Raw genomic sequence first — 21,742 nt, forward strand, 5'->3', positions numbered from 1 at the left:
TTATATATATATATATATATATTAGAGTTATATATATATATATATATATTAGAGTTCAATCTCAAAAAAAACAAAAAAAACATGTGCACACTAATCCCAGCCTGACAGAGTGCTAGCCAAATATCTTCATATTTAAACATTAAATCTGATCTAGACCCTCTCAGGTCTAGTTAACCTATTTTTCTGAACTGTCTAAGTTTTCGTCAAGTTATCTGCTTTGTTGCTTTATGGAATAATAACATTCTCTGATTTCTGTTTCCCTTCACGTTCTAAAAACAAGCAGTGGTGGAATTGGATTCCCATGAGATATTTGTGGGATTTTATTTGGGAATGTAACTGAATAAACAGGTTCCTTGTGGATTCACATCATAAACACACTGCAGCGACAAAACATGATATTCTCAATGTTCTCTGTGCTGCTTGTCTTTCCCTCAGTTCCTTTACTGAGATTTACACCTTGATGTAGAAGTCACAGCTGAATAGATTATAATAAGAAATGCCCTAGCTAGGACCTGCTGTGTTGATGTGGGCATTGTGTACCAATTTCTTTCTCACCACTTTCCCGTTATTAACTTGTAATTCAAAGGACAAAATAAGATATATTTTTTTAATTTTTGACCAAAAAAGTGTTAAAGTTGCTCTCAAAAGTTTACACACCTCTGTTAAATGTTGAAAGACATGATATTTTATTATCTAAATCACGCCTTTTTTTTTTTTTTTTGAAAACTTTGTAAATAATTTGGTTGCACATGCAACCAAATTTAATAAGAAAAAATGTTAGATACACCAAAAATAAGTAAAAATTACTTAAATTAAGTGCTTTTACCCTTAATATGAATAGGTAAATGACATAGTTTGCCAATGGAATGAGTATTTTTACTCTTAAAAAAAGATAATTAGATAATATGCACTTGAAATAAGACAATGTAATTGTGTTTTGTTATTTTAAATGTAAATTATCTTGTTCCATTGGCAAAATGTCTCTTTTACCTCCTCAATCCAAGAACAAATGCACCTATTTTAAGAAAAAATTACTTATCTAGATTTTGATTTTACCCAGTGTATGTAATTTATTTCCAAATCTCATCTCATCAAGTGAAACAAATTATATAGATCAGACAAACCAAAGTTTGGGGGATAGAGATAAAATTACAAGTTGGCATTATTGTGCACTCCTTTAGATTTATAAGTCTTGAAAGGTCAATTTATGTCAACATTGAAGGAGTATTTGCAGGAGAAGTATGCCGCTTAAAGAGGGGGAAGGATTTCCTCTGGAGTGAGGTGTAAAGAAGTTTCTATTGGTCTGCATGGATGTTAGCAACAGCATTTCTAATGGGCAAGAGCAAATGTTTGTATGGGCTTCAAAATGAGAAAAATCTGATATGCAAAAGGATATTTGAAAATAAATGCATTTTGAAAAGAAGTAATTAGTAAAAAAGTTTGAAAACAAAATAAATCTGTGGAAAAAATTATGTTTAAAAGATACCATGTGAAAAATAAACTATAAAAAAAACTATAAAAATTTGGGAATTTAGAAAAAATTTCTTTGAAGAACTTTTTGTGATTAAGAAGTTTAATTTCTGGATTACTTTTTTTCCATTTCCATCTTTTTTATATGCTCTTTGCTAGGAAAAATAAGGAGAAAAAAAATTACTCCATATGTGCATGTTGGGTGCTGGTGGGGCCAGTGTACAGCAGCCTCGCTTCTGTCAGTGAGCCTCTGGGCAGCTGTGGTTACAATGCAGCAAGCCGCCATCAGTGTGTGTGTGAATGGGTGAATGACTGAATGTCTTGTAATGACTTTGGTCAAGTTTCCTGACTTGAAAAAGCGCTTGATAAGTTAAGGCCATTTACCATTTTAGGCTATTTACAGTATATGGTCAACATCTAATATCAACCCCAATATCAAACACTGTTTTCAATTTTTTTCCCCCTGATTCATTGCTTGTGTAATATCACACAAGGAACTGCACTGTTGTAAAACTTAAGAAGCTCTGTTATATTTTATATAACACAGTAATGGGAATCATAAATACAGCAAAAAGTTTCAAATTGATTTTTTAGCTCTCTAATGTATAAGATTTTTTTCCAAATTTGTATTGTCTGTTTATTGTGGTATATTGTCTTTATGTATAATGCATCTAGATTAAATGACTAAAATGCACAAATATGTGAAAGTAGCTTTTAAATAACCAACATTGCAAACTTAATGGATGTATGCTAACAGCATAGGACCTGGAGCTTAAAAATGATCACATCATAAAAAGGAATTATTTCAATGATAATTATGACTATTTCTTTGTAATCATTGATTGGATTTGTACTCATTAGTCCAGAATGAGTTAAAATTTTCAAAATCCTTGGGGAAATCTCTCAATTGTTACTTTTTCCATTATCTTTTGTTTAATCAGGCATTTTCTTCTGAGATATGAATCTCTATTTCAGAGTAGGAAAGATAAGCAAGAATTATGATCATATTAAGTCACAGCCTACATTTTAAACTGCCACATTCTTATACAGAAGCACCCTCAAAAGGGTAATTTAAATGAACTCGACTTTTCGAGACACATATTATCTCTGGTGTTTGATTGCATTCATCATCCTAATCCCAAAATGATCCAAACACTACTAAATTAAGACCTAAATCAAGGCCCTCTTAAAAGTGCTATTGCATTTAATTAAAGTTTGAAATCAATATCTTAGTTTAACACTGAATAAAAGATGTCTATAGCTTACATATAATTAAACGGTATTTAACCATTTTATATTAACACACTCATCTCTATTTTCCTTCAGTGAGGTAATCCTGTCTAATATTGATATGGCCCTCGCTGGCAACTGGGAATGTCTGGTGACCAGTTCCAGAGGAAACACCTCTCGGCAAATGGAAATAGTTGTAGTGGAGACCTCCGCCCCCTACTGCTCTGCAGACAGAGTCTCCAACAACAAGGGGGATTTTAGGTAAGTGACCTTCATCCATTTATTTTGCAACTGTACAACCCGCCTCATTGAGGGAGCCTCATTAACTTGGATTTTACGACTAGGTTTGTTCAACTACAATAAAGCAAGTTTAAATGAGAGAGATTTTTCTTTTTTTACATTTACTGATCAAACTGCTGTTTGAACAGTGTGTTTTGCTCAATAGAGAGAAAACTGAAGTTAGCACTGTAGCCAAGAATATCAGAAGTACACAAGATCTGTGATGTTTAACCTTATTTTCTTTGTAGATTTAAATTAAACAGTTCACAAGTCTGATTGGATAAGCCAATTTAAGGTGCATTTACAACAAATGTGAATAGAGCAAATAAAGCAAGTGATGTATGTTGTCCCTATTTAGGAGTACCTTAGAAGCAAAGCGATGTGAAGGAGGTGTTCTAGCTTTGAGCTTGGCATGATTAGGCTAAGTAGAGCAAACGAAACCATCTTGAATGGCAACAGATATTTGCTGGAGTTCAAAAAGCAGAATTTTTCTTTCAATTTGCATCACATAAACCAATCAAGGACTGAATGTGGTGGTGATGTAGGGTAAAGTAGTGCAGTGAAGATGAAGACGTTTTCAGTTAAACAGGAAGATAGAAAAATTTATGTTGATGTAGGACAAACAGAGAGATGGTCTATAGAGGTTTATGAATGGCTTTTAAAAAAAGCAGTTTTAATTTAGCACTAAGAAGAACTGTTGAATCATTCATCATCCATCCTCCTCTTGTTGCTTCAGAGCATGTAAAAATCTGCAAGATTTTGGTTCTCTCTAACTTTTGCTTTCCACTCCTTCTGCTATGTCTGAGCTCCAGAACACATCCTTACCTTACCTCATTTATCCAGGTGATCCATCCACATAGAGTGATAACAGTTTTGGATCCTGGTCAGACATAAGTACCACATGAAGTGACCGTAATCGAGTTCCCAGACTTTCTGAACTATGATTATCTTTTGACCCCGGGGTGTATGGCTTTCCACAAAAAATAAAGCATTGTGACTCATTCAATAAAATCCCAGTCTGTCATGGTAAGTTGAGCAGAAATCAAACTTGGAAGCAGATGCAAGCTCCTCTATTTGATGATACAGTGAATTTGAAAAGCAGGCAGGACATTGTTAGAATGTATGACCGATAAGACTATAAGTCTAATCTTTGTATGTCAGATTTCTATATGTTTGCCCATTACCTTGCATGAGTAAAAGCCATCCAGTCTCCATCGTTACTTTTCCACCATCTTTTGTTTAAACCTACTGCTGCCAAGGGGTCATCTCTACCCCTCTGGATTTTCAAATTTATGGAACGCTCCTAAATGTAACCATATCTCTAACAAATAATGTATTTCCCATAACAGAAAATGTTTGGCATCTTATGAATTTTAGGATGTCTGTGGCGTCAATTTCACAAAATTTTAAAAAGAGATCTGAGAATTTCAGAGACCTTAGAATGGACAATGTTTTCCCTAAGGACTGACAACTTTTCCCCCCCTGAGAACTGCTGTTTTTCTTAATACCTGAGAACTGACAAGGTTTTTCCTAAAAACTGATGTTTTTTTTGTTTTTTTTGGTTTTCCAAAAGAAAAATTCAGTGGTACCACAATTCAGTGGTAATTTTATGGGTCTGACAGGAAAACAGACGTGGTTACAAAGTAAGACACATTCGCTTTGAGTAAAAATCAAAAAGAAAATCTGTCAATCACACTGGAAACAGCCAGGTTTAGAGTCCAACAGTGCACATATAGCAGGCGGGACCAGACTCATGCATAAACAATCATTGGAACATTAAACAAAAATACTTTACCCCTTAATAGGAGTTTAGAAGGACAGAAAACTGATAAAATAGTGATCCTGTTTGAGCCTCGCAAAAACTAACAGGGACAGTAGAAAGCACAGCTTATCATTCTCCATGATAGACAAAAAAAAATGGATTAGTTAAATTCTGATCGTTTTTGAGCATAAAAAAACAAAGCAAAGAGGAGCAAACAGTGCAGGTTTGAGCAGATTATCCTTTTCCAATCTATGAAAAAAAAGAAAAACTATAACTTTAACAAACTTCACAGATCCCTCTCTTTATAGGAACTATGTTCCTATAAAAAATTCTCTATCTGGCTCATAAAGTGGGGCTTTGCTTTATAGTTGCGCCAGGTGTTTTTTATTTATATTTTTCGCTTTATTTATTTATTTTTTAATAACGTTTCATAATCTGTCCTGGTCAAATGTGGGAAATTATTTCATTTGTTTGTGGCACAGAGACAACCGAGCAAAAAAAGGGTTGAAAAGACATTGAAAGGGAAACATGATTTACATCCAAACAACGTCTACATTTGGTTGAAAAGTAAAAGGTGAAAAGCAGTAATTTTCAGAATATTGAAAAGATTTTTCATTTTTGGACTTTTAACATCTAACCATACAGAGAAAATTTTCCAACAACCATTTCTGGACTAAATCCAGACTATGACGGACCGACCAGATTTAGCCTAAAAACAAACATCTGAATGACGTCTGTTGTTTGGGGTGGAAGAAATCTGCACAGATCTGCTTACCCTGCCTAGTCGAAACTCTTTACATGCAGTCAGTGTGACATGGAAAAAAACTTATGAGGTAACCGGTTGCATAGGATTAAAATTCCTACGTGTGACCTGGGCTTTGTATGTTGATATTCAAAAATACATCAATTGATTATTTTCTAATTTCCTTTTTTAAAAATATTTTCTCATTCATGATATGTTAAGCATTTAAATCTTAAATGTATATTTTGTTTACTAATGTTGTCTAATGTGCCAATAGATTAATGTAATGGGGTATCGGGTGCTCTGTTTCATTGCTGTGTGGTCCTTGGGTTCTTAAATAAAATGTAGCACAGCTTTATTAATTGAGGACTATTAGGCTTATATATCTATAAAATATTTGTGTTGTTTGTTCTTGTTTTTTCTTCTGATAAGAAATAAACAAGACAAATTAATTATTCATTTTTCTTTTTGTGGGTTTTGGTTTGCTTGTATGGGGATCATTTGCAGTTCTGCTGCCTTAATTTGTGCTGGTCTGCACAGACTTTTGTACTAATTAATATGATTTTATAATTGTCCTTTTTGTGATTTAATAAAGCACTTCGCACATCTATAAAGTGACAAGCATAAAAAAAAAGGATAGAAATTTAAAGAGGACTCTAACACACTGTCTAACTTGCAAGAGAAGAGATTTATTTGCAGTTTCAGTTCGAGACCGTCATCAGGCAAACATTTCTGGTTTATGAGAAGCCATATTAAATAAGTTGAGGTTATTTCCTCACAAACAATCTCATTCCCACAGGTAAACACAGAAGGAAGAAATGGATGATTAGATAAATAACAACAAATACCAAAGAACACAGCAAATAGATAAAGACAAATTGCAAATATACTATGACATTTTAAATTTACTTAATAGGTTGAGAAACAGATATGTATATTAGAACAGACAACATCAGAGCAGACCAATAATCAAAGCTTACATTAATCATCAAAAATCTCGAAATACAGAGTTCATATTGTCCTCTGTGAATATGATAAGCAGAATACTTCTTTCTGCCCATTCAACTGCAATAAGATCCATATTCCAAAAACAATGGAATATTTTAATATATATTAACAAAAAGGGAAGAAAATCAGTATAAGGCACATTTTTTTTGTACCAATTTTGAAGAAAAACTAAACAATCCAAGAATGCAGACACATCTCCAACCCCTCCCGAACTATTGATAAGGTTGTTGCACGCTTTTCCGAGGTCAGGAGATTCTAGTCACGTGGACGACGCCCTGATTGGCATGGAAGCTAAAATTACTTAAATGAGCCATGTGGACCTTGCAGACGTATGAGGTACAAATACAACTGTGTTCCTTAGAGTAGAGAACATAGAACGGTTATGTTTTCTCCTTTTTGGACTTTGAGTTTGTAGTTATCAATAATTCTATTTTGTTGATGTTTGGTTTATTTTCCATTTTATGTTTATTTAAGCAGTCTTAAGTCACTCTCTGTTGCCCCCTTGTACCCTGTCTCCTTTCCCCTAGCTCCCTTCTAGTCTCTTTCATCCACACCTGCTCCATATCAGTTGATTACCCCAGTCTTTGTTTTGTCTTCCATATATACTCTCCCTATGCAGTTCTTCAGTCCTTGTTCCATGTTGTTAGTTGCTTCCTCTTTGGCTCCCCATGTGAGTTTTTCTAATGTTTTCTAGTTCTTTGTATTTTTGATTTTTTGCGTCCGTTACTTCATCAAACCTGCAAGAACTAATCTCTGCCTCCCTCATCTCTGCATTTGAGTCCTCACCCATCCTCCACCTTCACCTTGACAAGATTTTTTTTTTTTAGAATAAAATGTAATTTCTAAAACATTCTACCATAATTTACCAGAAAAAAGGATTTATTGTCAATACAAGACTAACACTGATGCATTTAGTTTATTTGCTCCTCAGACCTAAAAAAACTAGAGAGAGCCTTGGGAGTGCAGAAACCAATGTCACCTTTAAATAAGTATTTAACAAATTATTTTTGTAATGTAGCTAGTTTTGCTATTTAACTGTTTGCCTGGCAACTGAGGAGGAGTTGAAGGTTGAGATTTAAAAAGATGAGCACTTCTTTAAATGGATTTCATAGCTATTTGTGAATTTAAAAAATCTATTTTAGAGAAACACTTTTAACATCAAATATTACTAATAATGAATTTTGTTTTTAAATAAAGATGAGAGTGTTAGGTTTCTGTTTCTGTTATGTTTTTCTTTTGCTCCTTGATTTCTAGTGTTTAGTTTTCTTTTCACCATGTTTCTTTATCCTAGTTATTTGATTATTATTTTGTTGTTGTTTTCTTATTAGTTCCTGTCTTCCTGGTTCTCCATTTGTTGTCCTCTGCTGCCCTCTTGTGTCCTCTTTCTCTTGCTCTGTTTTCTGTTCAGCCCTCACCTGTTTTCAATTCCCTCATTAGCCCTCTCACTGTCTCTGTCCCCTTTAAAAGCCCTCCCTCTTCAGTTCCTGTTTGCTGGATCCTCGTCAAACCTCTCGTCTAACCCCTGGTCAATCGTCTGTCTGCCTTCCTCGTCTCTTCCTGGTTCCTAGATTTTGGTTTTCCCCTGATGTCTCTTAGGTTCTGGTTCGTGAGTTATTTTTTGTTGGATTTTTTGATTCCTGCCTCTGTGCCTGTGAACCTCCTGCCTCAGTGCCTGTAAACCTTATTAAACCACTAAAATTCACCTCTGCCAACTCGTCTCTGCATTTGGGTCCTCCATACCAACACCGCTTTCTGACAGAGAGTCTCATTGGTTGACTCCAAACCAATTAGGAATAAATGGAGCTATAAAAATAAACTTTCCTTGTGTTGCCTATTTATTAAATATGTAGTTTATTAATCAGAAAATTGGTTAGCTATAAAAACATCCCTTTTCTTGAAACATAAATGTACCAACATGCTCTGAATATTTAGCAGCAATTAACATTAATCACTAGGTTTTGTCAGTAATACCAGGACGTATCCTTGAAAATAAGGATGAAGCTTAATCTTATAGTTAACCTCTTTAGAAAAAATATATATATTCCGGAGTTTAAATTGTTTAATTATATTCCTGCATGTATCCAACAATGAAATCCGGTCAAAATAATGGCAAACTCCAGAATTCAGCACCTATAGAACTACAAAGTATGGTTAGCTGATATATTTCAGCGATAGCTGTGGCTATATGAACAACCACATGTTCAAAGTTGACTCGGTGTAGTATAACTTTACAGAATAAATATATAATGAAAACTCTTGTTTCCATAACTAAGAGAAACCATTGCAATACATCTTGTATCTATCTGGCTTTTCTCCATCCACTACTTGTGGCTACCTTGAAACCTTGCATTGGTGCATGCTCATTCACATCATTCACATCATGCACCTCTCTTCTCACGTTCGTTTGTTGTTGTCATGTATGTTTCTTCATAGCTGCTGTACTTTACAGCCCACTTTCAGAGCAGCAAGCTTCCAGGCTTTGTTTCCGACGGAGCATTGGAGTAATGGGCTGGAAAATGAGCCTGTTTTTTGTGGGCGTGAAATTAATGCCATTTATTACCAAGTAGCTGCTGCTCTTGCACCGGCAGCATGGATGGAAAGAGAGAAGGAAGCAGAATGGGTGGGGAAAGGGGGTAGTGAGATGTCATGTATCTAACCTCAAAACAGATTACTGGCCTCCTGAGCATCTAGCTTTAGTTTTAATTTAGATTAAGTCAGTGCAAACAGTAAGCACTGCATGACTCATTTTTTGTTGTAGACCGTTTAAGTAGAAACATGCAACAGAATAAGTTCCTTTCAGACAGTTTCAATCATTGAAAAGCTTATCTTTCATTGAAACAGCCAAGGATATGCTTCTAGTCTGCAGTTCTACACTTTTAAGGTATGTCATGTATTAAAAGTCATTTTTCTTTTCTTCAGTGGCGTAAAGGGCATTGAGTAATTATATAAGATTGGTAACTTGTGTGTTTACCAGAACTGGCAACACAGTTGTCATTTTTAGATCTTCTCCAACACATAGACTCACTTATACAGTATAAGCAAATTCCTATACAGATTTTTGGTTAAACTTTCATACCTTTCTAGATCTGCGCTCCACATTTGAGTAGCTCCGATAGCTTGGCAATGTGAGATCATTAGGATACATGTTAGAAGGACACCAAGCCCTAACAAAGATCCAGCCAGAAGATCGGCAATGCAGCATTATGTGTTTTCCTGAAACGTGGGTGCAGGATCATATCTCGGACTCAAGCGTCTCTCTGCCAGGCCTTTTGACCATACAAGCAGACACATTTAAAAATGGAAAACTTGAGGGAGGTGGCTCGGAGGGGTTGTGAACAACATACAGGAAGCTAAAGAGGCACTGCAAAGTTGGGGCACCGATTGGTTAGCCACATGAATAGAACATCCAAGCATTGACCTAGTGTGTGAGTGACTACATAAACTTCTGATAACACCATCCCTACCAGAACAGTGAATTGTTTCCCAAATAGTAAACCATGGATCACAGGTGATCTGAAGAAACCTCCTAAACAGAAAAAACAAGCCTTTAAAAAGGGGGGCATTGACCTAATAAAGAGTAACAGAAGTAACTTAAGGTCAAGATTAGAGAAAGCAAGGAGGCCTACAGGAAGAGGCTGGAAAGCAAGTCCCAGTGAAACAATACCTGAGATGTGTGGTCAGATATAAAGAAGAACATAGCTTTCAAGCAGAAGGATAAGTAGATACAATTCTGGACAGAACAAATGAACTAAACAAGTTCTGCATCATTCTCTCCTGCTCACAGTCAAAATTAAATATTGACCCAAAGCTTCTTTGTTACCCCTCAAATGTTTCATCCTCCAGCTCTGCCACTGACCCTCCTACTTATGTTTGTTCTTAGTCAAATCGCAAGACTAGGCTGCTCCCTCTGCCTTTCACCTGCCTGTCTCTAGAACTCAAGTGAAGAATCAACTAGAGACTGAATCGCAATAAGTCCCCAGGTGTTAATAGTGTCAGCACCAGAGTCCTGGTGTCTTGTGAAAAGCATCTCTATGGTGTTCTACAGCACCTATTCAGCCTTTGCTGGACCCAGCACACAGTTCCAGTTAAGTGGAAGACCTCCTCCCTTATTCCAGTACCAAAGAAAACTCAGCCAACAGTCATCAGTGACTATAGACCTGTTGCCAAGACATTCCACATCATCCTAGAGAGACTTAAGTTAGTTCACCTCAGCAAAAAAAAAAAACAGCAGCTATCAGGGACCCCTGCAGTTTGCTGATCGCTGTGGTGTTGAAGTTGAAGATGCCATCACACGCCTGCTTCAACAACCCCCTTGTCATTTAGATAAGACAGACAGCACTGTGAGGATCATGTTCTTTGATTTCTCCAATACATTTAATACAATTCAGCCCAACTTACTTGTGAGAAACTTCAGAAGACTCAAGTGGAGGCATCAACAATCGCCTGACAAATGGAGCAGAGTTTGTTTGACTGAAGGGTCAACTGTCTAATCAATTAGTCAGCAGCACAGGAGCACCACAGGGGGCAGTACTCTCACCATATCTTTTTAGTCTGTCTGACGTCCAGTACAATAGTCATGTTATCTGCAGAAATACTGGGATGGCTTTGCAGTCGGGTGCATTAGAGATACAAGAACCACTTTGTGCCATGGTGTAAGAATATTCTGATCCTTAATGTTAGCTAAACAGTTGGGATGATTATGGATTTGAGAAGAGACCGGAACAAGCTGCATCCTATCATGTCCTGGGAGAAGAAGTTCGATGGTGGAGGTGTATATATACCCTGCACTAAAATGTTCAGATATATGTAAATTCATTACAGAATAATTTCTCATTAACTTATTTAGATAATTTTTGCACAAACCTATTAAATACACCTTACATTAATGATATTCATTTTTATATTAAAGCTTTTTTATATGAAATGCATAATCATCAGGTTTATGTATTTAGTATTTATAAAGTATACTTTCTGAATGCTAATGTGTGATTGCTTTTATTTTAGATGCGTAAAGTTTATTGTTTGAATTACATAGAGGTAACCTAAATGTTATGTAATTATAATATATGTATATACAATAAACCCAGGATCATGACAAGTTGTAGCACATATATCCACAACCTGTGAGATCTCCTTCAGCTCCTCACATCTAAGTGCTGTAGGCACTGTATCAGAGAATGTGCTGATTGACCCCGGTTACGTTTTTGCTTCATTATGTACTTCAAAGCAAAAAAAAAAAAAGTCACACAGAGCAACGCACTGCGCTGTGAACAAATGCGTCTAAAGCTATGTGCATGTTGGATAGCTTTGTTGTAACAAAGAAGTGAGTTTTATTGTTTTGGAAGCCTAGAGTGTTAAATAGTTTGGGCTTCCACATATTCATCTTCATGTTGGATCATTTATTTATGCTGCTGTGGCCGTTTTTGATGTGCTGAATAGACATTTGCTGGACTATTTTAAAGGACACTGAGTGTTTAAATAAAAAAAATATATATAAATGAAAATTAAGGTATAAATTAAATGTTTTTTATTCTACAACTTTTCCGATATTGATTTATGAAACTTGCATTGAAGAACAGCTAGATCATGCGCCAGAAAAGCTAAATTTAATTAATTGAATAAAGCTGGCCATCACATCTACAGTAGCAAAATGCTATAAAAGCCCAAATGAAATAAAGATAAATGTTTTCCCTGTTCATATGTATTACTATTATTATTATATTCAATATGGCATGGCAAGCTAAAACTGTTCCTAGTTTGTGCTTATTATGTAACAAAATTGTCATATTTTCATTGTTTTGCTGGTGAAGATTCTCAGTCATCCAGGTCATAGTCATTCCAAAAAAAGTTAAAAAAGATTCTACTGGACTTTTTTTTCCAAGTTTGAGGAAGTTTCGCTTCCAATTTGAATTTTCAATTTGAATTGAAAAAGCTTCCTGGATGGAAAGCAAAACATCTTCAAACTTGGAAACAAAGTCCAGTGGATTGTTTTTACCTTTTTTTTTCTTTTTCTTTTTTTTGAATATTTTTATTTTGGGTTTTACTGATTCAAAATGGTACAGAAAAATTGTTATTAGTCTAACTGACCTATAGTTTATGTTGGATTTTATTTTATTCGGTGCATACATTTTCTTGTGTGCTGAAAATGTGGCAGCAGTATGCCATTAAGATAGCACACAGCTTAGAGGGAACAATGGATCAGACTATACTCCTTAAGGCAGCTTAAGTCCCTCAATGTTTGCATTGATATGATGCATATCTTCTATAAGTCTGTCGTGGAGTGTTCGATCTCTTCGGCCATCGTATGAGGTAAAAGCACGAGAGCAAATGACTTTAAAAAGCTCAACAATATAATTGTTCATTCATTTCAGGAGATTGTTAAACAAAACCAAGATGCCTCAATGAGAGGCTTTTCTGGGTCCGGTGGGAGACAGACTGCTACAGAAAATCCTTCCTGTTCACAGCTATCAACACATAGTACAACTGGTTAAAAAAAAAACGAAAAACTGCGAGTTACAGGAACATTTAATTTCTCTTTGGGATTAATAAAGTACTTTGGAATACAATTTGAATTAAAGATTATTTAGAGAAAGCAGCAAATGTATGTCTTTGTTTTGCCTGTATCATAAACCATTTTCTTGCCAGAAAGAGTGTGAGATTTTTAGTATAAATATTGAGGTAAAAGTAACTCAAGGCCCTTTGTATTTGCCTGGACTGTGATTTCTAAACCATTTCTTAGGTTTAGTGTAATACTTTTCAAACATTCAGCTATGTGTAAGGTTTATCTGATTGTTGGTTGAGGTGAAATTAACGTATCAATGCTGAACTATAGTCAGCCTTGTATTTGGGATGCCATGCAGGTGTCTGGCTGTGCAAGGTCCAGGTGTTTATACTCTATAATGATGCTAGTACAGTTCTCTCTGAAAAACACAGGGGGCAGTTGAAATTTAGTAACAGAGGGGGAAAATAATGTTTTACACCTACCAAAAACAGCTGTATTCCCCATCAAAACGATATTTCTTGTCAAACTTTTTCTGTTACTACCATAATTTTAGACTTGAGTGAAAACCCATTTGGATGAAACCACCCTAAGACCTGTTTGTACAGGATATTGAACTTCAACGACTCTAATTAATGTGCACAATCTAACTTTATAACTCAAATATTTCTCTTTGTTATTTTTCTCCTTTTCTCTCTCTCTGTTTATCTCTCTTTCTTTAAGTGAAAAATCAACATGTCATTACTTTTGAAATCAGACACTTGGCACAATGCTACCATGACCATGTTACTCACAAATCTGGTTCTGGTTTCAGTAAAACAGGATAAAATGAAGCTTCTTTGGATTATGCTTAAAAGTCTGTGTAAGCCTGTGTTAGGAAACCATCCTGGTCTAAAAGAAGCCTGTTAAATCTGCAAAAAAATATTATGACAAATATGAAGAAAGAATTTCTAGAGGGTTTTTTATTGTGGTTAAAAAAATACAACACATTGGTTATGTAGACAATCACACTGTAAAAGCTTTGTGTGTTTAAATTGGGTTCTGAATCCAGAGCCATGATCCTGGGTATATTTGAAAAAAAAAAAAAAAATGTAATTAAATTTAAACCTTTTAATGTTCATTTCATTGCTGTTGATGTTACATAATAATTCCATTTCAAAATATAGTCTAAAATCAGCATCAATAACTTAAAGACTAAACTTGTGTAAATAACTCCTGACTGTGACTGCAGGTCATGTGCTGACTTCATACCTTAGACAAAAGTAGTAGTTTGCCTAACACTCAGAGGCAGTGTGCACGGATCAAAAGTCCCATATTTATGTTTGACTTCAAGTATAGGTTGACTAGCAGAGCACTTCTGGCCGCTGGTCTGTCATGACATTATTGAGAAAGTCTAATTTCTTGCTCCACAGGAGACTTTATTAAACTTTGTTTTGCCCACAAAACAACTCTAAAAGAACTAAGAATTAGGTTTTTATATCAGATACACATTTACTGACATTTGGCATATTCTCCTCTTGTGCACATAAACTCATATGCATGCATTTAGCTATCAACATCTAGAAATGTGAATTTTACATTCAGGTCAATGCACCGTGAATTTTTAGCTATTTATTATAATTTTCTACAAGACAAAAGGCTTCTAGATTTCCAAATATTGCATTAAGTGTATTTTTAAAAAGCTTTTCTAGACACATTATGAGAGCTTCTTAAATGTCACTCTTTGTGGAATCAGAAAACTATTTTAAGCAGAACTAGACTCAGAATCAGAATAGTTTTTGCAATGACAAGTTAAATTTTTTAACATGATTTTATTTCATGATGTATTTTTTGGAGCAGATGGCCAAAGACAATGGCTGGCATCCTGGCCTTCCTGCCTTGTGCTCCTTCAACCTTTGGATCTTTCCCCAACCGCTCTGGCAGTGCCTCCCACCCCTCCAGCCAAAGGCAGAAGAAGGCATGGCGACGATGTGATCGAGCTGGGCGATGGGCTGAAGAAGACTACACTCAGTGCCCATATGCCAGTGAACTGACCCGTGTGCTCCATCAGCTCACTCAGGTACAAGTGCTAATGAAAAATATCACCTAAACCAAAAATAGCTGATTTATTTAATTAATTATCTTAGCATATTTGTTTTTTTAAAGAGCTTTCCATGCATGTGTGATATGTTTTTTTAAGTGTTAGACCTAAGACATACAGATGCATCTTAATCAGATAGGATATCACCAAAAAGATTTTTTAATAACTCCATTCCAATCGTGTATGTAATATATTAATTACCGTATTTTCACGACTATAAGGCGCACTTAAACGTCTTTTTTTCCCTCAAAATGTGCGGTGCGCCCTATGGTGCGGTGCGCCCTATGTGTGTTGTAACTGCGACTTTTGAGACCACCTCATTGAGGAGATGATGAAACAGTGGCTGAATGTAAGGAGACCAGGTGTTTTTTTTCCACTCATCACCATCGCTGTTAATCTGTAACTCCATGCGTGCCCATCTCACAGCTGATGTCAAAAACATGGGGAAACAAATTAACGCTGTGCTCGCTGTTCAACCGCTCGACATCGGTGTGAACCGGACGCAGCAGGTGCAGCAGAAGCAGCGAGTTTACATGCAAAGTCAATGGTTGACGCGCGTATAGGCGCAGCAAAAGGTCCCGAAGCGCGTTTTGAGCAGCAGGAGCGTTTAAGCATCTGCCAACGCGCTGCTCCTGCTCGAGATGGAAAAATTGAAGTTTTGCTGCTGGACGCGCCGCATCAACCAATCAGAGAAGCAGATCTGGGAGCTGACAGTGAGACAGACACAGCGCTCTGATGACATATGATATTAACGCCAATGAAAAGGGCTGGATGGATGAGGAGATGATGAAAGCGTGGCTGAGGCAGGTGTATGTGAGGAGAACAGGTGTTTTTTTCCACGCATCACCATCGCTGCGTGCCCATCTCACAGCCGATGTGAAAAAAAAATCAGAATCAAGTTTATTGCCAAGTAGGTTTGCGCTTACAAGGAATTTGACTTGGTGTTGTTGGTGCAGACAAAAAACAAAACAAAATAGCAAAATAACTAGGTGAATCAATGGACGCTGTGCTCGCTGTTATCCCGGGGGCTCTGACAAAGGAACTTCAACCGCTCGACATCGGTGTGAAACGGCCGTTCAAAGTAAGGCTGCGAGCGGCGTGGGAGCGATGGATGACCGACGGAGACCACAGTTTCAGGATAAGTGGAAGGCAGCGCCGGGCAAGTTACGCCACCGTTTGCGGATGGATTGTAGATGCTTGGACTAACGTGTCTGCTGGCTCTGTTGTTCAAGCTTTCGCAAAAGCCGGCATTATTTCTGAGGAGCCGCGCTGCACGGAAAATGACTCTCACAGCGAAGAAGGGGAAATTGGCATGTCTGATTTAGCACAGCTGTTTAATTCAGAAACAGAGGATGATGACTTTGATGGGTTTGATTAATACTTTGTAATAAATACATGAATAAAGCACAATCATACTCAGTTTTGCTCCCGCTCTATTTTTCTACCTGAAAACTTAATTCAACAGCAGCCTCTGGGCCGGGTGTCCTCCTCTTCAGCGCGGTGGCTGGCAGGTGTTTTTTCATCTAAATAATCTAAATCTTGCAGCTATATTTGCTGTGATCAGTGGGAATAAAGTAGTTTTAATATGTTTTTTAAGTGAGAAAGTCCACCTGAAAACTTCATAATTGCAGTCAGTTCATCCAGATTATCTATTTCTGTCGGAGGCGCTCAGACCCCCACATACCAGCGGTGCACCGACAGTAGAAATCCTTTCATCAGCAGCCTCTAGGCTGGGCAGCCTCCAGGTTCACCGCGGCTGCTGGCAGGTGTTTTTCATCTAAATAATTTTAACTGCAGGCACCAGGATACCGGTAATAAAAGCGAACATATTCCGTCGGCAGGTTTCAGGATTTTAAGTTAATTTAGAAGCGATCACAGCGCTGTGTCATCTGCGATGTGTCTGTCTCACGGCCAGCACCCAGGTTTGATTAATACTTTGTAATAAATACATGAATAAAGCACAGTCATACTCAGTTTTGCCCCCGCTCTATTTTTAAATACGCAGTAGAGGTATTTAAACGTAGTAGAGGACATGTACCTGTATATAAAAAACGCGCCCTATAGTCCGGTGCGCCTTATGTGTGTGTTAAATACAGAAATGGCACACATAACTGAGAGTGCGCCTTTTAGTACGGTGCGCCTTATGGTCGTGAAAATACGGTACATTATATTTCATATATTTCTTTCAATAAATGTCATAATCACAGTTTGAAGCTAATGAAAGACTAGTAACAATTTATTTAAAGGATAGTGCATAAAGATAGTATACCACCTGTCATAAACATTTTATGAATCTTGTTATTAAGAGTCACTGGGTGAATTATTTTTAAATAGGAAGTGACATTGTTTAAAGCGTCTTTGTTATGACAAAGACAAGCAATAAACAACATAATAGAACATAAATTGTAAACACTTGAAATGTGTGCGTTGAAATTATATGATTTTATAGAATGACTGCAACAATTTAATATCATAATAATCCTCTAAATTATAAAGATGCGACTGAAGTCTTGAAATGAAAGGCACTAGGTGCTTTAAATTGCCAACATGTTAAATTTTGTGCGACAAAAAAAAAAAACATAAAATACATGTTGTTTCTAAATATTACTTTTTGTTTCAGATACCAGTTAATATCAGTAACGCCCAGCCTTTGGGTCAGCAGTTGGTAGCATTTACAAGCAAGACCTCCCACTTTACTGACGTTATGGATGTCATCTTTGTCACTCACCTTGTGGAGAGATTGACAAGGCTGCTGGACAAAAACAAAGATGTAAGAGTAAATTTTTTTTTTAAGTTATTGTTTTGAATATAATGTTGTATTTCTTTAGAAAAGTGAAATTTTTACACTAACTGAACTATGGGCACCAGAGGAAATAGCGGGATTTCATACCACTTTTAAGGTCATATATTGTAATGAGAGCAGTGCTGAGACAAGTAAGTAAGAAGAATTTGTTGTACCTTTCACTTGCATTGTTAATCAATGTAGGTCACTAAGAGGGAGATAATATTAGAAGATACTTAGTGCCCTATTATTCAGAGGACAATGCACAAGAGACCATCCTCATTTAGGCAATGAAAAATAGTCAAACAAAGCAGCTATAAAATATATAAAGGGTAAATAGCAAACCACTATCCCAAAGCAGCGATTAGGCTCCATTGGAGCTCTTAATCTAAATTAAATCTCTTTAGAAATTAAAACACCATTGTCTACTCTGCAGTTCTGACGGGGTTATAAATGTACCTGTTGGGTGGGATTTATTTTAAGTAAATTCTTTGTGCATTTAGATAAATGTGGTGTCTACATTTACCCATTCCTTTGGAAAAGTACTTAATTTACCTTAACTTTAATAACACTTAGTTATGCTTCATTTTTTAGAAATGCACATGGTAAAAATGCAGAGTGGTATATATACTGTATGTAAAATGGTAGCTTAAACAAACAGGGTACTAATAATATACTCTTTTATTAACAAATCAATACTAAAAATGATGCTTGCAACCGTAGCCCTGCTGAATCGTTTTTGTAGGGTATTACAGTTGCAGTCCTTTGGTGCATCTTCTTCAACTTTGTACCTTTAGACAATCCCAGTTTTCCATAAAATGGTGGTAGTTAACTTTTAGCTTTTACCACGGGTTCTGAACTGGGTTCAGATTTGAAGGTCGACTAAGCCATTCTAACACATAAACTAGAATCATCACTACTTATACTATTGTAACTCTGGGTGTATGGTTAAGTTTTTGTACTATTGGAAAGTGGTCTGATCATAGTAATTATACTTTTCTGTCTGTGATATGTTTTATATTTATACATGTACAATATTTGTAAATCATTTTTTAATTTAACTGTGTTGTAATCAACTTGAGGTAGCATCGATGTCCCTGTCTAAGAAAAGCATGATATGTTTATATTGTGAAATGTAGCATTACTTTCAACCCATAAAAAACATGGAAATCCAAATTCCACCATAGATTGGCCCTCTTACAGCATTTCCTTGGTATCTTCTTTTAATCTTATCTGTGGCTCCTTCCTCTTTGCTGCTTAATTAAATAACACTCTCCTCAACCTGTTAGTTTAGCTTAGCTGATATGTTTTATTGGTTCCCATATTCTTTTAATTTTTAAAGGTTTAGAGGTTGTTGTTAAACCTAACCTTTCCTAAATTTCTGTTCAGTGTTATACATGTCTGCTTTGTTCTCTGGTCTTCACAATGCTGCTTGTTCAATAATGTCCTCTAACAAACTACTGATGGATTTATGCTGAGATAACACCCAGGGGGACAATTTCATTAAGTGCCTTTTGAAGTCACTGCATACACTGGAGTTTTTTATAAAGATATATGACTGAGGGGAGAGAATGGAAATGGGCAACACACTTCCCAGAGTGTACTTTAAAAACCTGGAAAATTATGTGTCTTTTTTTTCCTTCCTTTTAATAAGGATGTACTACTTTGTTCTGCTCTGTCACATCACATCCAATGAAAATACATCACAGTTTGTTTTTGCGATGTTTCCTCAGCTGGGGGACTGTATTTCCGACATAGCCAGTAACATGATGCTGGTAGAGGAGCATATCTTGTGGATGGCGCAGAACGAGGCCAGAGCATGCACTCGCATTGTCCAGTGTGTGGAGCGTATTGCTGACCTAACGTTGACGGAAGACAATCAGGCCATTTCAAAGGTGTGTTACACCCAAACAATACCTAGAAAAATGTCAGTTTTTTGATGAATGTCCCAAAGCTTTACTTTCTCCTTTGTCTCAGAATAATGAACTGTACAGTATATGTGGCTAATCAGACAAGCAGAATAATGAAACACAAGGATAAATTGCTTCCTCTCACTGTTTCATCTTGGCTCTGCCTATCCTCTCCTCTCGCCTGTCACTGGAAACAAAAGCATATGCAAAATAATTAATATAAATTCTTTGCTGTTTTTTTCTTCCTTTTTTCTCTCCCTCCACCCTTTCCTAAACCTTTGGTGACATTTCCCACAGGTATCTGCTAACATAGCTCTTGAGGCTTTTCTTATCAAGTCTTCAAATTTTCTTGGTTTATCCTGTACGGCACTTCAGCAGAGCCCGACACTGCACAGCTTCAAAACCCCATACGGCCCCCATACAAAGGAAAATCGGCAAGAGCATGAGGCCATGCAAGAGTCATTGCTCAGTTTTAAATGTAACACTCTAAACAACACCAGCAACTCACCAGCCCATCAGCTCAGCAAGGTAAGAAACAAGCAAATCAGTGGTTGGAAATTAGCAAACTCTTCCACTTGCTTCTATGACTTGACAATGTTGGTGAAATGCATTAAAGTGAGCAGGTAATGTTTTTTTTTTTTTGTTGTAGTTTTTTTATCTGCATGGTTGAACCCTGTGTGATAAGCTGGCACACCTTGTTTTTTATGCTATAGATCATCTTGGGGTTATGTATGGGTCAGTCCCTTCATAGAGGTCAGCAATTTTGAAGATTGTGAATGAGAATCACTCTTCATGATGGATATGACGGCCTTGTGTTCTTGACGCTTTATATCAGCACTACCATGGCCCTGGTTGTGGCTGTTCCAAATGACAGATATAGGCATTGCTCCTCCTCAGCAAGCAAGGAAAGCAATTATATCCTTCTGTTAAATCACCCAAACAATGAAAATAATTCTATGGATGTTTTTCAAGATCTATAGCCATTCTGTTTTACTTAATTCGCTCTTTGCCTCTTAAAATTTACGGCACTCGTTATTGTTTTAGACTGTGGTATACTTGCATATGTATAATAATAATTGAACATCATTGATCTCACAATGGAGAAAATCACCTCTGCATTTGACCAATTTAACCCTGGGGAGCGATGGGGGTTAAGGGTCTTGTTCAAGGACCCAGAGTGCAGGTTGTGGGGATCCAACCGGGTACTAAACACCTTCTCAGAGCACAAGTGCACTGCTTTAACCACTAGGCCAACACTCCCCCAAATATTACTATTTCAAATAAAAAGTTGCATATTCAGAAATCAAAGTTCAGCTGACTGTTTTTAAATAAGTGATTCATATTTTTCATTTGTTAGTTCAATTTCAATGTGCATTAGATGCAGTGCTATGGTAATGGTTGTGTTTTTCCTTTTAACAATTGTGCACGTATCATTAGCATGAATATTTCACCTATCGTCCCTCTTTAACAATGTATTTAGCCATTTTTTAAAGATGCACTAATAATACAACTATTGATGTTTTTTTAAACAAGCTTTAGGTGCATGGTTTCAAAATGTGTAAACACTATTTTATAATTTCTATAAGGTCAAATAGATTAAAGTGTATTTTTTTATACAACTCTTGCTGGGTATGTGACCACTCTCTTTCATAAAGACAGTGCTCATAATGGATTTCGTTTAAATTACTCTGTCTTAAGACAATATCTTTACTTTTAAACTTATTTTTATTGGAATTATTTGCTTAAAGATTATTTGTATGGTTGAGATTGAGGATTTTTCAGAAGTTTGACCTGTTTTTGTCATGTTCGGATTAATGTGTCTAACCCACATGCAGAACACTCGGAGGCAGATGAAAAAGTTCATAGATTTATTAATAATAAATGTACAAAGTATGTTCAGATCCAAGAGGGGGCTTGACTGGTCACGATTGCAGTGTTGGGAAAGTTCTCTTTCTACGTGAACTAGTTCAAAGTTCAGTT

At 36.3% G+C, this 21,742-nt stretch overlaps 1 protein-coding gene across 1 annotated transcript in view; it reads left to right on the top strand.

The window, feature by feature from the left end:
• Window positions 1-21,742, top strand: part of LOC107097326 (adhesion G protein-coupled receptor A3-like) — a 227,470-nt gene that overhangs the window by 42,937 nt on the left and 162,791 nt on the right. The window contains exons 7-11 of the mRNA XM_015394443.1: window positions 2,797-2,961; window positions 14,830-15,049; window positions 17,691-17,840; window positions 19,586-19,747; window positions 20,060-20,290. Coding sequence (XP_015249929.1) covers window positions 2,797-2,961; window positions 14,830-15,049; window positions 17,691-17,840; window positions 19,586-19,747; window positions 20,060-20,290 — 928 coding nt within the window. The remainder of the gene's footprint in view (window positions 1-2,796; window positions 2,962-14,829; window positions 15,050-17,690; window positions 17,841-19,585; window positions 19,748-20,059; window positions 20,291-21,742) is intronic.

The sequence above is a fragment of the Cyprinodon variegatus genome, unplaced genomic scaffold (genome assembly GCF_000732505.1).
Source record: "Cyprinodon variegatus isolate N-32 unplaced genomic scaffold, C_variegatus-1.0 Scaffold685, whole genome shotgun sequence".
NCBI classification, from domain to species: domain Eukaryota; kingdom Metazoa; phylum Chordata; class Actinopteri; order Cyprinodontiformes; family Cyprinodontidae; genus Cyprinodon; species Cyprinodon variegatus.